This window comes from Penicillium digitatum, chromosome 1 (genome assembly GCF_016767815.1).
Source record: "Penicillium digitatum chromosome 1, complete sequence".
Taxonomy (NCBI): domain Eukaryota; kingdom Fungi; phylum Ascomycota; class Eurotiomycetes; order Eurotiales; family Aspergillaceae; genus Penicillium; species Penicillium digitatum.
Window position 1 is genome coordinate 3,882,038 of NC_089384.1, and position 15,591 is coordinate 3,897,628.

The window sequence follows — 15,591 nt, forward strand, 5'->3', positions numbered from 1 at the left end:
GGTGCATTGACGCCATGGCTGACTCGTTCACCTTGCCTTTGCGCCCCATCCCCGAGAAACGTGATCGTCCGGACACCTTGCCCGTGGAGATCGCGCAAATCAACAATCAGTGGGGCTCTTTTCGCGAAGTGAATGAAGATCTTCTTCGAAACAAGATCCTCGAGGAGGAAGAAAAAGATGGCCTGAATGAGGTAGACGAGAGTGACCAAGATGCGACCGATCTTGACTCGACGGAGCGTTTGGAACAACTGTACAAGCGGCGTGCTGAGATCACCCAGTTCGCCATGTAAGTCTAATGGTATTAAAGCCATGCCCTCTGCGCACGATAACTCACAATTCTGTAGGCAAGCTCACATGGAGACCATGTTCGCCCTCGACTTCGTCTCCCTTTTGCTCTCCAAGCAGGCCCCGCGTCAGGCGGAAACCTCCATGTCGGCCTTCCTCAAACAAGTCGCACCTCTGGGTTCGCTCAATTCCGAAGTCGTGAACCCCCCTCCGAAGCCGGAATCTACAACCAAAGATGTATCAGCAGTGTCAAGAGGCTGGCGAATCCAAAATTTCAACGCAGCCGCAAACAAGCTTCTACAGGCCGCATTCAGACTTGAAACCGAAGTCGCGTCGGAGACTCGATATTGGAATGAGGTGCTGGCTGTGAAGGACAGAGGATGGAAACTTTCCCGTCTCCCACGCGAAAAGCAAGCGCTAGGCGTGCAATATGGGTTCCTTGAAGGTAAGCGCGTACCTTTGTGCAATTGATAGTGCAGGGAGCATGTGCTGACCACAACCAACTGCAGCTACGCCGGTTTTTCGCGACCGTGGTCTTGCTTCCTTAAGCCGAGCTGAGGATGGAGCGTTAATATTGGATGAAGGCTTGATCCCCCCTAAAACCCGTTTTGTCAGGGTACAAGTGATACAGGATGGTCGGCTCTCGGGAATCTCTAAACCGACCCGTTCCACCTTCAACAGTGATGGATTGATTGAGAATCGTATTCTGCAAGCGCGTGATACTGTCTATGAAGAGGAGCTATTCCATGAGCTTGTCCGAGAAGCCCGGGCGATCGCGAGCTTTGGCGTTACAACGCGTCAGAATCTCATTCAAATTCCTGCTTCCGATGACATCGAGATTTTACTGGACTTGGTTGACACTGATGAAGACGCCTCAGAACACGAACATGATATTTCACAGCAAGGAACTTCTCTTGCAGAGGGCTTGGCACATACGATCCGGATACTTTTGGCGTATGCCCATCGTCAAAACTTGCGCCGTCGGACTTTACTTCCGCCGCCTTTGACCCCGAAAATGCGATCTGTTCCTGAGCACCACCTTATTCGGCCAGCCCTGGCTTACATCAAGCACATGTCCCATGTACGCTGGCTTCAGTCATTTCTGAACGACCTTTTTGGTGTTTTGCAATCGGCAGATTTGAAACCTCCAGCGTACACCTCAAGGGTCTTTTCGACAGGGAGACGGAGACAGACCTCTTCTGCTCCAGCAGTGGAGACTCTCGTTGGGCAGTTCCTTACCCCCTTACTGTCTACATTCAATGGGAAAATTTTGACACCTCGGGGCTCTTTCTCAATCGCTATTCACACCAACCTTTCCTCACCACCATTCGGCACCACCTTTGATGTGTCATTCAACATGCCCAAGTACCAGGACCTTGAGTCCCCTGGTAAACTTCATCACAGGGAAGAAGTGGAAGCCGCCATCACCCATCTCTTGATGCTTGATGTTGTTTTCACTATCTCATCCAACAACAGTTTATCTAATTCTGAGTCTGACAAGGACAAAGCGAATGGCACCTGGGAAGCAATTTACCCCGAACATGGTGAACTTCTGATCCCTTCCAAATCAGAAAAACGAAAGAAGATGAAGATTGCTCTGTCTCGTCATGAATTGTCTCTCGAGATCTACACCGTGCGCTGTATCGACGGAACCGGGCGTGGGAATTGGGAAAAGCCTTCTCACCATTCAATGTCGCATACTTGGAAACAATCTTCTATCGCTGAATCGTTCAAGCAGTTTTCTTTGATGGATTATGTGTCCACCCAGGTACCACGATCGTGACCCACAAAGAGCGCAGATTGGCAGCAGGCCGAACACACTCCACTCCAGCCCGCCTTGAGCCGATCATCGATCACCGATCTTCAATCACAGGGCTTGTGGTTTAGTGGTATAATACTCCCTTAGCATGGGAGTGGTCCGGGGTTCGATTCCCCGCGAGTCCATGTCTTTTTGTTTCTGACATTTTTTGCGTGAACCCAAAAAGTCGTGATAGCTCGCGTGGTGAAGTGGGCCGAAGGAAAATTTTTTTAAAAACCCGTCTTCTATCGCAAAATCAACAATAGACAGAAATTTGAATACCCTATACAACTTATGGCTAAGGACGCTAAATTGAAATGCAATTTCGTCTGAAAAATTTCTCATAACTTCGAGCTCAGTGCTTTGACGGCCTCTGGGACTGTGATCGTCTCTCGAAGTCTCTTTTCGCCCAGTCCATACGCAACTGGGAGCCAATCGCTCATATCTTCACCCAATATCATCAAAGCCAACGCCTCGCCACTTATCAGGCTGTTGGCCATACCATATCCATTGAATGCTGCAGCAATCCATTCGCCATCACCTTCCCGGCCTGTCAACTTCGGTGACAATCGTCCGACCATTGGCAGACCGTCAGAGGAGTAACCCATAATTCCACTCCACGAACTGACCAGACGCCAATTGGATGTGTCGTCTTTGCCAAAGAATCGCGGGAGGGCGCCTTCTAAGTGTTTAACAGAGTGATCGGTCACAAAACTGTCATCCGCAGACACCGACTCCTCGAACCGCGCATGCTCGCCACCGAAGTAGAAATAACCGGTCTTTGCACTCTGTCCTAGGTAGTACAGCCCATATCCAAGACGTTGGGTTTCTGGATCGTAGGATGGAGGGTAATGGAAACCCCATGACACAGTCGTGCCTTGATTCGACACAGCATTCTGCGAATCTTGGACTGTCATTGTGCCTTTGAAAGGATGGACAAGTCCTCTTATGTGAGGAAGGAGATGTCCGCTGTAGCCATTGGTGTAATGAACTACAGTCCGTGCTCGTATTGGGCCACGAGAAGTGTGCAATGCATACGGATGGGTACATTTGACGGGTGAGGCAAGTGTTGAAATGTGCTCAACAGATTCAACTGGTGTAAATGTCTCAATTGTTAGGCGACCTGAATGTTTTTCCAAAAGTGCTGCGAAAACTTTGGTGACGAGACGATATGGCCATACTGTTCCAGCAGGAAGCAGCGCTCCTCCAGATGCGCCATGAATTCCGTACTCCTAAAAAAGAAACCCATCAGATTGACACCCTATGACCGTGTAGGCGATACGCCTCACCTTGAGCACAGCATCCGCATCCAAAATTGTATACAGCGCTTTCTTGGATGGATGATCCATTTCCAAACGCGCGATACTTTTCTTGAAGTCATCAAACTTCCCCTGTGTCAAGAACACTCGCAGCTTCTGCATACGTTGCATTTCGCTCAACTCCACGGCATCATATTCTTCTATCAATTCTTGCATCTTCTCTAAATTGCGGAATGTGAAATCCACAATATTGCCTGCCGTTTCAACCCCATGAGTCTCTGCAAGATTCATATACTGCTCTCCGGCATTCGCAGCCATCTGTCCCCCATTGCGCCCAGTCGCACCCGAACAGAGGGCCCGGGCTTCCAGAACGGTTACTGTGGCAGTAGGGTGGCGTTCCAAGAGGGATCTAGCTACCGATAGACCCGTGATGCCGGATCCAATGATCGCAAAATCTCGGACAGTAGGCAATTCCGAGGATTGGACATTGGCAAGAGCATGCGGAATGTGCTGCCAGTATGATTCGGTGGGATTGGGCCGCGGTAGGCCTGGGTCAGCCGTAACGAGGCTGAAGACTACGTTATGTTAATCCTCCATTAATATTGCGGTAGAGTCAAGTGTGATAGAAAATCGGCCAACTTCAAGAAAATGGGAGCTGGTAAATTTCCTTATATAGATGTAGATATCGTGCGGGGTTTGTCTTATCTAGAGGGGTCGAACTGCCCAAGTGGGAATTGAGTGAGTTCTTTCCGGTATTCCGATGCCGGAAGGATAGCCTCTGCACACAAAGGCTACGTTGTTAAACTTTGTAGATTGCTTGTTGCAAAACGCTCTAAAATTTCCCGGGGCTCAATACAACGTACACGTATAAGAGCGAGGATTTCCTGTCTATTCTACCATGGGGGTATTGTGATGGTATATTAAAAGATCTCAGAAGGTCGCTGCGCAGGGTCATTATTGAGGCACATTGGTGTTTGGCATTTTCGGCGTCAAGCCTTGCCCTTGAAAGCCTTAGAATGTATTCTTTCCTTTTCAATATGGCCTTTGCCGGTCGGTAGATCAAATTGCTATGGAGGCGGAGACCTAAACAAGAAATCCTAAAAAGTCTCTGCGATACAGTATTCAGAATTGGTACGTGAGACCTATTTCTAGATTGTTTAACATAAAGTCTGGGGTGATTCCATTGGATTTAAGGCATGTAAATGGCGTAACTACATTCCAGATAGCATTCCACACCAACTGAACTATCTAGGAGCTTGGAACTGATAAAGCCAGTTTTATCAGAGCGTATATTCAATTTTGAGGAATGAAATCCATATAATAGTTCAATGATTTCCTCTTTGCCTTGCAATTTCATCCTTTTATTGTACCCCTTTTGTTATACCTTGGACATCTCATTTTCTTCACAATGAAACTCTCGGCCATGATTTTTACAGTTTTTGCACTGGCCTCAACTGGTATTGCAGCGAAGACATGCACCCCTAGCTTTGATTATTGCTCCGACGTCCTGCTCCAAGATAAAGGTAACCTATATCCCGTCAAGCGTCGCTGCGCCAGGCTAATCAAAGAAATCATAGGGTTCACTGAGGCCGATCTGAAGGATGCTTTGAAGGGATCAGATCTAGAGAACGAGGATCTCGAGAACATTTTGTTCCATTGCAAGAACCCCGGTGATATTGGACACCCCAAGCTCTGCACAAGCGGGTGTGAAAACCCAGCCACAGAGGGTAGCCACTCGTGCTCAGCGTAAGTCACAGTCTTGGCGTCAATTTTGAACTCGCAGCTGACAGCGCAGCAGCTGAATCACGCTTGTTGCCAGAGGGCACTGGCCTTACAATTGTATTTGGTAGCAAAGCTTCGGCTACAAATGGGCCCAAGGGCAGTCACGATTGGAAAATAATTCAAATTAGAAGACCTTCACTCACAGAAACGGCCACATCGTAAAGCCCGTTATAAGAAGCGGTCAAATAAGAAGAGGAGAAATGCTCCAGACTATGGGCTGATATTGAAGCAAGGCATCCAACATAATGTCGGATTGCCACGAGATTGTCGATCATATGGTGAGTAGACAAATTCATCGCATTTAGTCGTCAAAGTGATCGGTAATTCGGGAATATATGCCAAGAATAATACAGCTTGCCACTTGAAGGTAAATATCGACGAATTTTACGGTCCAATACCCTTTCTACGTAACTAGGCATTGTAGGACTTCGGCAGGATGTGGTCGGCAAGTGGGCAATACCGAACGAAAGGTGCCGAAGAAACCGAATACCGAGATCTCGGAGCAAATCGACTTGATCGCATTAGTGTCAGCCCATTCCACCATGATTGCATAAACTGATATTTGATCCACGTGGGATCTAATCCAACGATAAAAATTTTTTGGTCCTCGGGTCTGCTGTTACCCATGTATCCACCCATAGTAGGATCATGTGCATTGTGACTATGGTGCTCAGAGCTTCCATTGAAGTAATTATCCCCTAGATGGAGTAAAATTGGCACGTGGAGCCCTTCGCATAAGGATTAAACAAGGTGCTGTAGGCAAAGCATGTTCGCGTCAAAACGTGGCGCTAGACCAGACGCTGTATGGACAAATGCAAGTGGCACTGCAAAAGTCCTGGAACTGGTCTGACAGTCTTCTACAGGCCAGATAATTCCGAGCGAGGCAATATAGTTCCACAAGAGCCATTATGGGAAACCGTGTGACAATACGCGTGGCATCACCCCTTTGGAGCGATTCTTATCCACCGAGCTTGTGTGAATGAACCGATCAGACCATGTTTGCCAAGGGTGCACGGGTAACTAGTTTTACGGTGACAACTGGCTGCAAAATTAAGCCATAATGAAGCAGAAGAAGAATGAACATGATGAGATTGACTATGATCCAGAATGACAACAACAAGAATCAGCTCTTGAGGGAGAAGATGTCATCGGGGCCAAACAAAACCAAACAAATCAAACAGTGCTAGTGACGTCAGGCATTGTCCCTTCACCGCCTACACTAAACCCAAATTGACTAAGCGGTGACATGCGTCTTAACAGTCAAGTTGTAAGGGAACGCAGGTACCAGAAGGGTAGTAGAAAAGGTCACACCACTTTCATTTACGAGAGATTAAATACAGCTTCAGAAGTGTCCAGCTCAATTCATAAAATTTCTCAAATTCTCGTGTGTTCTTAAATCCCACACCTTACTCTAGTTTCAACTTGTTTCGTCTGTGACGCAAAGCACCCACCTTCTGCCCGATTTCTCTCACCGGATTGGGTTTGACCCCTCCACACCCCACCCATTTGTAACTGGAGCTTTACAACGCTTATCAGTCTCTCTTTTTTTTGACTTGTTTTCTTCTCAACTACTTTTTGTTTTATCCCTTGATTACCGACCTGTACCTCAGGTCGAAGCTTTCAATTCGATATGGAGCCCATCAAGATTGCCACTCAGCCGGCTAAGAGACGCCGCATCGGTGTTCTCACCTCTGGTGGAGATGCTCCCGGTATGAACGGTGCCGTGCGGGCTGTTGTCCGTATGGCAATTCATTGCGACTGCGAAGCCTATGCCATTTTTGAAGGATACGAAGGACTGGTCAATGGCGGCAACATGATCCGCCAGCTACACTGGGAGGATGTCCGTGGCTGGTTGTCCCGTGGTGGTACCCTGATCGGCTCTGCCCGCAGCTTGGCATTCCGTGAGCGTGTTGGCCGTATGAAGGCTGCGAAGAACATGGTCTTGAAGGGTATCGACGCACTAGTCGTCTGCGGTGGTGACGGTAGTTTGACTGGTGCTGATGTCTTCCGTGCCGAGTGGCCCAGCTTGTTGGCAGACCTCATTGCCTCCGGGGAGTTGTCACCTCAGCAGGTGGAACCCTACAAAGTGTTGAACATTGTGGGCCTGGTTGGTTCGATTGACAATGACATGTCTGGAACAGATGCCACTATCGGTTGCTATTCGTCCTTGACCCGTATCTGTGATGCCGTCGACGATGTCTTCGATACTGCATTCTCCCATCAGCGTGGTTTCGTCATTGAGGTGATGGGCCGACACTGTGGATGGCTTGCCTTAATGTCCGCCATCAGTACAGGTGCAGACTGGATGTTCCTCCCTGAGATGCCCCCCCAGGATGGTTGGGAGGATGATATGTGCTCCGTGATCACCAAGGTGGGACTTCTTCCCGCGTTTCTCAATGTCCTCTTTTTTGTCTAACTGATGGGATTTGATAGAACCGAACCGAACGCGGAAAGCGCCGTACGATCGTTATTGTCGCCGAGGGAGCCCAGGATCGCCAGTTGAACAAGGTCTCAAGCTCAAAAATCAAGGATATTCTCACAGATCGGCTGGGACTGGACACTCGAGTCACCATTCTAGGCCATACCCAGCGAGGTGGTGCGGCGTGCGCGTACGACCGCTGGCTGTCAACTCTGCAGGGTGTGGAGGCTGTTCGTGCCGTGCTAGAAATGTCGCCCGAGTCACCTTCACCAGTTATCACCATCCGCGAAAACAAGATCATGCGCACCCCTCTGATGGAAGCAGTTCAAGCAACGAAAGATGTGGCAGCAAAGATTGACAAGAAAGACTTTGAGGAGGCCATAAAGCTTCGCGATCCTGAATTTAAGGAGTACTACAACGCGTACTTGACCACCGCGACCCAGGACGACCCAAAGAAGATTCTTCCAGTGGGCAAGGTATGCACCTACTTCCCCAACCCGTCTGCCCCTACTCAGGCTTTTGAGATGCTTACTGTTCTATAGAGAATGCGAATCGCCATCATTCACGTCGGTGCCCCAGCTGGTGGTATGAACCAAGCAACCCGTGCCGCAGTTGCATACTGCCTGACCCGTGGCCATACCCCACTGGCCATTCATAACGGTTTCCCCGGATTGTGCCGTCACCACGACGACCAGCCAGTCAGCTCAGTCCGCGAGGTCACTTGGCTGGAGGCGGATAGCTGGGTCAACGAGGGTGGTTCAGACATTGGAACTAACCGTAGCCTTCCATCTGCTGATATGGAGAAAACTGCCAAGTGCTTTGAGTTGTACAAATTCGACGCCTTGTTTGTTGTTGGTGGTTTCGAGGCTTTCACAGCCGTCAGCGAGCTGCGCCAAGCTCGTGCGAAGTATGATGCGTTCAAGATCCCGCTCGTTGTGCTCCCAGCTACCATTTCTAACAACGTCCCGGGCACTGAATACTCCTTGGGCAGCGACACATGCTTGAACACCCTAATTGACTTCTGTGATGCAATCCGTCAATCCGCCTCCTCTTCTCGCCGCCGAGTGTTCGTGATTGAGACCCAAGGTGGCAAATCTGGATATATTGCGACCACAGCTGGCCTCGCGGTGGGTGCCGTGGCAGTGTATATTCCCGAGGAGGGTGTTGATATCAAGATGCTCTCACGCGACATCGACTTCCTGCGTGACAACTTCATCCGCGACAAGGGAGCTAACCGTGCAGGTAAGATCATTCTGCGTAACGAATGTGCCTCCGGCACATACACTACCCAGGTGATCGCCGACATAATCAAGGAAGAGGCAAAGGGTCGCTTCGAGTCCCGTGCCGCTGTTCCCGGTCACTTCCAACAAGGTGGCAAGCCTTCCCCAATGGATCGTGTCCGTGCTTTGCGTATGGCCATCAGGTGCATGCAGCACATCGAAGGATATGCCAATAAGAGCGGCGACGAAATCGCCGCGGACCATTTCTCCACTGCCGTGATCGGTGTCAAGGGCTCACATGTGCTCTTCTCCCCAATGGGCGGTGAAACTGGACTGGAAACCACAGAGACTGATTGGGTGCGCCGTCGCCCCAAGTCTGAGTTCTGGCTTGAATTGCAGGACGTCGTTAATGTTCTTTCTGGACGCACCCACGCTAGCACCAATGAAACCTGGTCTTGCTATGAGAGTACGTAAACCGGACTGCGACCCTACTGATATGCACGTTCACCCCTATCCAATTCGTTTCGTCGCTGCTCGCTTTTCTCTTTTGAGGATCGGCTCCTCCGTACAGTGATCATTTCTGGTGCCCTCTTTAATACGAATGTTAACGATTATCGCTTTTTCCTACTTTTCAGATCCTTCGACAGTCCGATCCGTCCCCTCGGTTCCCAGCTCCCCTTGAAAGGATTTCCACCTCCAGGACTTCAACTTCTTTCCAACCAACGATGGAATCCACGCCAATCTTGCTCCCGGGATACATTTAAATGCTTCTTCCAATTACTGGCCGGCGAGCCATCCGCTAACCTGTGATATTGAGGGCGATCGTACTGAATGTCCGTTACGCTGTGTACGATGCTATGCAATAAGTCCTCCAGACCCAAGGCTGGTTTACGTGACATTTACGCCTGGGAGTTTGGGGATGAATTTTTTTTTTGTTTGATGGCTTTCTGTCTCCTCTGAAGACTCCTGGTCTACGACATAAAGTGCGGTGTAGATAGAGCCATCAATCTGAACCTTGAACTTCTTTCAAATTAACCCATGATTCTATGAGTGTATGCTACCGTAGAGATGTAGATAGCCCAAAGACAGTACTATAGAATGACCCGAGGGCATGTCAGCCGTAACACCAACCCTGGAATCACACAAGACTAAAACCCGGACAGATGCTGCAATGTTCGAAGTTGTGGAGGAGTTCAATGACTACGGGTGTATTGTCTTCTCCAGCTCATCGAGTAATTCCACCGTCTCAGCAGGGCTTGCAATCCAGGCAGTTGTGGAAGCAAGACGGGCCTAATAAGAAAAAAAAAAAGATGTTAGTCTGGCCAGTAGCCGAGGAGAGGTTCAAGAATTATGATTTTCCCACCTTAAAGTCATTGGCTCCAGCTGACAAAAACTGATCGCCAACATGCAATGTTTTAGCTGGATCAATACCACCAAAATAGCGCTGACAGACGCGCACACCCCATGATTTGTCGCCAATATCCACAAACACATCATTTCCACCGTTGAAAGCACAGAATGGCAATCGTGCCCCAACAGCCGAGCGCTGGACCGTGTTTTGCACCACCAAAACCGTCTCTTCCAACTGCTCACGACTGATTCGAACACCGTTTACCGGGTACACCCCAACCGCACGATCCTTGCGCAGAATAGCAGCGGGGAGATTAAGATTTGCAGCACAGGCACGCAGCGCCGACTCGGCAATATCCAGAAGCTCGGTAATATCGTCGTCACTCCAGGTCTGCATCTCATCCAGCAACCATTCGCTCCGCCGCACGTAGGCGAGTCGGGCGTCCGAGGTCGGGTCGAAGCGGAACAAGAAGTTACTCTCGCCGCCCATAACGATCAGTCCTTGTTTCTGCTCAGGAGTGAGAATTGTTGAGTCGTGCATTGCGTCGAGCAGACCCTGTAGGCGCTCGTAGTACTTCGGCGCGTCGGTGTATCCTGCCGCGGTCACAATACCGACCTTGCGGTCCTGTTCGAGGAGTCGCAGAATGCGGGGGATGACTGGGTTGTCGGCTGTGAGACAAGCGCCGTCGTCATAGAGTGTTACATCTCCATCGAACGTGACTAGTTCCACATCGCTGGAGCGAACAAGGCCTATCACCTGGGCGGAGTTCAAGATAAGTCGGATATCGTTGAATGAAGGGGCCACGAAGCGGCGGCGACTGATGAATCGTTGCTGGTCTTGATACTTGAACGCATCTTCCAGATATAATTTGGTGAAAAAAGTGCCGATCGATGGCACCAGAAGATTCAATTTGGATTTGCCGGGAGCGTTGCGTTCGTAGTGTTGGACTTGGCAAGACAGATTAGGAATTATCCCCTATTCTCCGGATTTCTTTTTTTTTTTTAAATCCACTTACTGTGATCAAGCATCAAATTCTCTACATCACGCATTATCTCTGCATAGCGATGGTGGGTATCGGCCGCGACTGTCTTCAGCACTTCCCCATTTTCCTTGTAGATAGCGGTAGGCTGGGAATGCAGGACAAAAGGGACGGCCAGCAGACCCTAGAGGGATTAGAATTGACCAACCCGATACGACTAAGCGACATACTTTGATCCATTCGATCTATCGATTGTTAGGCTGATTCTTTCATCCTTTTAGACAAGTAGTGATGACTTACTAGTTGATCCCTGCGATGGGTCTATCTGGCGGAGTTAGTGAGGGGGCACGAAATTCTCGCGGAGATAGCCGTACCTTGAGGGCATCTAAGAGACATTAGCGGGGACATCTAAAAGCAACCAAAAGAGGGGTCAATGGCGTACATTCTACTCTATATCGCGTGGTCATGATTTGATGAATGAGGTCAAGGAGAAAGATGGATGATTCGGGCGGTGTTTAGCTCTGGTGCACGTCCCTCCGGTGACTCACGCGGAGCTCGGAGTATAAAAGGTGCACATACGAAGTGTTGGCGATCTAGCATGTCCTCAATTGGCCGAATTGGTCTGATTCATTGTTGGAAATCTAGTTTGTGGCCCTATTCTGTACGAAATGATTGGACCTAGACCCTTGCTTGCAACGCCTTCAACCGTCATTGGCCCCTCAAATGTGCCTCGAACACAAAATGTTGTGTGGCCTATGTAAGGCATCATGAATTCGAAAATCTCTTTGACGATGACTCTAAGTCCCAGAAAACCCCCTCAATACTGCCTAGGATGACGATCCCTTTTCCACATTCACAAATCATACTACCCTTGAATTTTAAAAGCCCCTTTCAGAAGAGAAAGAAACAGCGAACTCCAAACTCCATCAAAAGCAATACTAGCTGTATCTACTCAGTCCACTCCAGCAACCATGAACACGCTTGAACATGACGATGCTCCACCAATGTACTCCCCATCCAAGGAATTCAATTCTTTGCTCGATGAAAAGACCAAAAATCCCATGATTCTTCTACCGGAGCAAAATGAGCCCGGGTTTGCTGTTGCATCTGCTCTCAGCCGAGGTCTGCAAGTACCATCCAGATCTGGAGCCTGCACATCAGGATTCAAGTATCCAGACGAAATATCCCATTACGGCATCTCTGAAAGTCACTGGGCGCAGTTTACACAAGTAATCTGCGACGAGGCTAAGCTTTCTTGTCGGCAGTGGACCACTGTGGTTGGCAAAGGCCTGGGCACAATGGCAGTAGGCGGGCTGATGGTCGGCATTTTGGGCGCTATTCCTGCGATCTTCGTTGCCCGTCTCACCAGAAATCGACAAGAACAACGGAATTTAATCTCGTCAATGGCTGGAGCAAGTGATGAATATCTTGCGCGCCATATCTCGCAGTGGAATGAGACGGTTTTTCGGCCTAGGGGGGTTTTGATTCGGGTCGATTTGCCCGATCAGTACTTGAGTGACATGGAAGAGATGGATATTCATACCAGTGGCGGATCGGCTCGGTCTGATCAGAAGTCTCGAGATAAGGCTGCGCTCAAGGCGAGAATTGTGATCATCCCTCTGGATGGGCCGACTTCAACGAGGCATTCCTCAAATTGAAGGAATGGAGAAATGAATTCGGGAAGAAAAGGCAAAATTTCAGCTGTCGGAGTAAAGAGTTAGGGATAGTTGGTAGTAATTCCAAAGAGTGTATTCATCAGGATGGAATCATTAATCAAAAGGATTAGCCTTCTCCAATGGGCAGCAAATGGATGCTAGAGATGTCCAAATCATAGAAAATGAAAGATCACAACCCAATTAACATTCAAACCTGGCTCTCGCTATTCTGTCTCTCAATATGGTGAGCAGTTCCGTGCGTCTGCACCGCCATCTCCATCTTCTCATCCACAATCTGGTCACGCTTATCGGCATCTTTGTTACCATACCGGCCAATCTTGTACCACGGCAAAGCAAAGAGATGGTCCATACTCTCCAGCGAGCGACCGGCCGTCTCCGGAATACTGAACCAGACCCAGACCCCACCAATGATGGTGATGGCAGCAAAGCACCAGAAGGTTCCCTTGGGGTCAATCCCCCCCTTTGCGACAGGGAGGAGCATATTGGGAACTGCACGCGCATTTCCATATTGGTTGGCAAAGTGGAGAGTCATAGCCATGGAAGTACAAAGAGCACGGATGCGAAGGGGGAAGAGCTCTGCTGTCAGAAGATACTGCATAGAATTCCAGCCCAGAGCCCATCCAAATCCAGAGATATAGATCATTGCAATGGCACCCTCGCTAGCGCCCTTCTTGCCGGCTGGCACCGTATAGCTCTCGTCGACGCCCATTAGGGGAACGGAGGTCAAGAAGCCGGCGATATAGATCATGGCGATTGCTTGAAAGGTGATGCCAAGAAGAAGGGCGCGCTTGCGTCCAATAACGTCGACTAGGAACAGAGCACAGAGAACTGCGGCAATTAGTTTGATGATTCCGAACACAGCAGTGACCAGTAGAGACTCGTTGTTTCCGGTGACTCCTAGCAACTTGAACAAATCAGGGGCGTAGACAGTGATGCTACCAGCACCGGACCACTGCGAAAGGAGCTGGGCCATTAATGTGAGGTAGACTCGGTAGAGGTTCGATGGGACCAGGAAGGTTTCCTTGATCACGCCGATCGCGCCAGACCCCATTGTAGCTTCCATCTCAGCTGCATGCGTTGTTTGAATAGCGGAAATCTCGCGCATGACATACTCATCGTCGGTGGCTAGGCCACGGATTTTTGCGAGATTGGAAATGGCCTTTTCAAGCTGGCCGCGCTTGACCAGATATCTGGGTGATTCGTGCTGAAGGAAGGAGAGAAGGAAGATTAGGCCGGCAAAGATAACATGCAGACTTGTGGGAACGAGCTGTTTTAGAGTCGGCATTGGTAGTATGAGGGGGTTGAAGGTGGATCGCACATACCCATCGGTTGTGAGTCTTATCACCGAGATTGAGCTCGCATCCATAGTTGGCGAAATATGCAAGCACAATACCCAGGTAGACGAAGCCCGTGAAGATACAGGTACAAAGTCCACGGATAGAAGCGGGGGCCTCCTTTTGTTAGTTCCTGTTCAAATCTGAGATGGATCTCGAGCAACTCACAATTTCAGCAAGATATACAGGAGCAACGACAACTGTCTGACCCACACCGAGTCCAGCAATAAAGCGACCGGCATAGACAGCACCCAAGCTGCCACTATTACCCATGAAAATTGCGATTCCCACGATCCATATAATACAAAGTTGGCGAGTTGCCCAGATACGACCGATGCGATCACAGACTAAGAAGGCACTGTATGAGAAGAGATCAGGTTAGCGACACGAGATCGGGTCTAACCGAGAGATAGAGAGCACGGAAAAACACACAAAAGTGCGCCTCCAACAGATCCAATCTGGACCATTGCGGTGACATTTCCTTTGATGTTGGTCCGTTGTACCTCACTGTACGAGTCATAGTTGATATAGCGTTGAAAGTCTTTAGAGTTGAAAGCGCCTGAGATCAACCCCTCATCGACACCTCGGGCAGCGCCCATCAGGCCAAATGAGATGACTGCAAACCACAATCTCCAGTTGAAGACCTCCTTAGGCTCACCCAGATTTTTGAGGCGGAAGATGTTGACTGGTTTCTTTGCTCCACCGGCCATGGTCAAGGGTGTAATTGAATGCGGAAGATAGTTTCAAAGGTAAAGCTGGGGTAGTAGGCAAAGAGGAAAAGAGTGCAAATGTGAGCCAGAGCAAGCGGTCTTTATATAGTCATGGGATCCCAGCCCATCACATGCGGGGAAATCTAGGGGGCATGAGAGGGACCGGAAATTCCAACCCGAGAAATCCTTTCGGGGCCGATTCATGAAATTCCTGTCGTCAAAATGAGCTGTGGACCAGTGAGATGTGATGCACATGATACAAATGATACACCGGGACAGGTTTAGGCCAAGGCCCAGGGGAATAGTGCCAAGAGAGCTTGCGTCTCGAGTCCCAAGCCCGGTTACCTCTGATGTGACCAAGTTGCCGTCTTGATCTTTCGGGTTTGTTCAAAGGAAGATGGGAGGGAGTCCCAGATCACCATGTGATTACGATTCGGAATCAAATAAGTAGCCTTTCGAGCACTGCATGGTCGCTGTCGCTTTACCTTTTTTTGTTCGTATCATCGTATCATTCAGATGTAACCTTTTACTCCAAACGAGTGCCAAGGTCATCAATTCCTCCAAACCTTGATGGCGAGTTTCGGACAACGTCCGAAGGGAAATGTGTTTGTACTGCATATGGCTTAGTCAACTGGGGAAGATAGTAGCCTCCATCGCGGGGAAAACTGGAGAAACCTTGGAAGCTCCATCCATGACTGATATAAAGCCGTTGATTGGTTTCCACACACACTATGTTTCTTGGCGTGGGGTGTGCTTGAACATGTTCAGCCTCTATTTC

General features: G+C 49.3%; 6 protein-coding genes and 1 non-coding gene across 7 annotated transcripts; 4 read left to right on the forward strand and 3 right to left on the reverse strand.

The window, feature by feature from the left end:
• Positions 1-14: 14 nt before the first annotated feature.
• On the forward strand, positions 15-2,068 carry Pdw03_3661 (Mediator of RNA polymerase II transcription subunit 17; the record flags this gene model as incomplete). Its single annotated transcript, XM_014676466.1, has 3 exons — positions 15-286; positions 345-730; positions 795-2,068. The coding sequence occupies 3 exons, from the start codon at positions 15-17 to the stop codon at positions 2,066-2,068; spliced, it is 1,932 nt and encodes a 643-aa protein (XP_014531952.1).
• An 89-nt stretch (positions 2,069-2,157) lies between these two features.
• Pdw03_tRNA8 lies at positions 2,158-2,229 on the forward strand. The gene has a single exon. It is a non-coding gene; the product is annotated as a tRNA-Ala (tRNA).
• A 195-nt stretch (positions 2,230-2,424) lies between these two features.
• On the reverse strand, positions 2,425-4,297 carry Pdw03_3662 (FAD dependent oxidoreductase; the record flags this gene model as incomplete). The annotated part of the gene is made up of 3 exons (XM_014676465.2): positions 2,425-3,315; positions 3,373-3,910; positions 4,206-4,297. 3 exons carry the CDS (start codon positions 4,295-4,297, stop codon positions 2,425-2,427), a joined length of 1,521 nt encoding a protein of 506 aa, XP_014531951.2.
• Positions 4,298-4,750: 453 nt separating this feature from the next.
• Positions 4,751-5,144, forward strand: Pdw03_3663 (fungal specific transcription factor; the record flags this gene model as incomplete). The annotated part of the gene is made up of 3 exons (XM_066100558.1): positions 4,751-4,865; positions 4,920-5,088; positions 5,141-5,144. 3 exons carry the CDS (start codon positions 4,751-4,753, stop codon positions 5,142-5,144), a joined length of 288 nt encoding a protein of 95 aa, XP_065955958.1.
• A 1,610-nt stretch (positions 5,145-6,754) lies between these two features.
• Positions 6,755-9,445, forward strand: Pdw03_3664 (6-phosphofructokinase; the record flags this gene model as incomplete). The annotated part of the gene is made up of 4 exons (XM_014676463.1): positions 6,755-7,495; positions 7,558-8,019; positions 8,086-9,229; positions 9,399-9,445. The coding sequence occupies 4 exons, from the start codon at positions 6,755-6,757 to the stop codon at positions 9,443-9,445; spliced, it is 2,394 nt and encodes a 797-aa protein (XP_014531949.1).
• Positions 9,446-9,963: 518 nt separating this feature from the next.
• On the reverse strand, positions 9,964-11,560 carry Pdw03_3665 (IMP-specific 5-nucleotidase; the record flags this gene model as incomplete). The annotated part of the gene is made up of 7 exons (XM_014676462.2): positions 9,964-10,053; positions 10,127-11,061; positions 11,130-11,277; positions 11,324-11,338; positions 11,394-11,414; positions 11,468-11,478; positions 11,536-11,560. The coding sequence occupies 7 exons, from the start codon at positions 11,558-11,560 to the stop codon at positions 9,964-9,966; spliced, it is 1,245 nt and encodes a 414-aa protein (XP_014531948.2).
• Positions 11,561-12,956: 1,396 nt separating this feature from the next.
• Positions 12,957-14,813, reverse strand: Pdw03_3666 (MFS quinate transporter, putative; the record flags this gene model as incomplete). Its single annotated transcript, XM_014676460.1, has 4 exons — positions 12,957-14,036; positions 14,092-14,220; positions 14,272-14,461; positions 14,536-14,813. The coding sequence occupies 4 exons, from the start codon at positions 14,811-14,813 to the stop codon at positions 12,957-12,959; spliced, it is 1,677 nt and encodes a 558-aa protein (XP_014531946.1).
• Between the last annotated feature and the right edge of the window lie 778 nt (positions 14,814-15,591).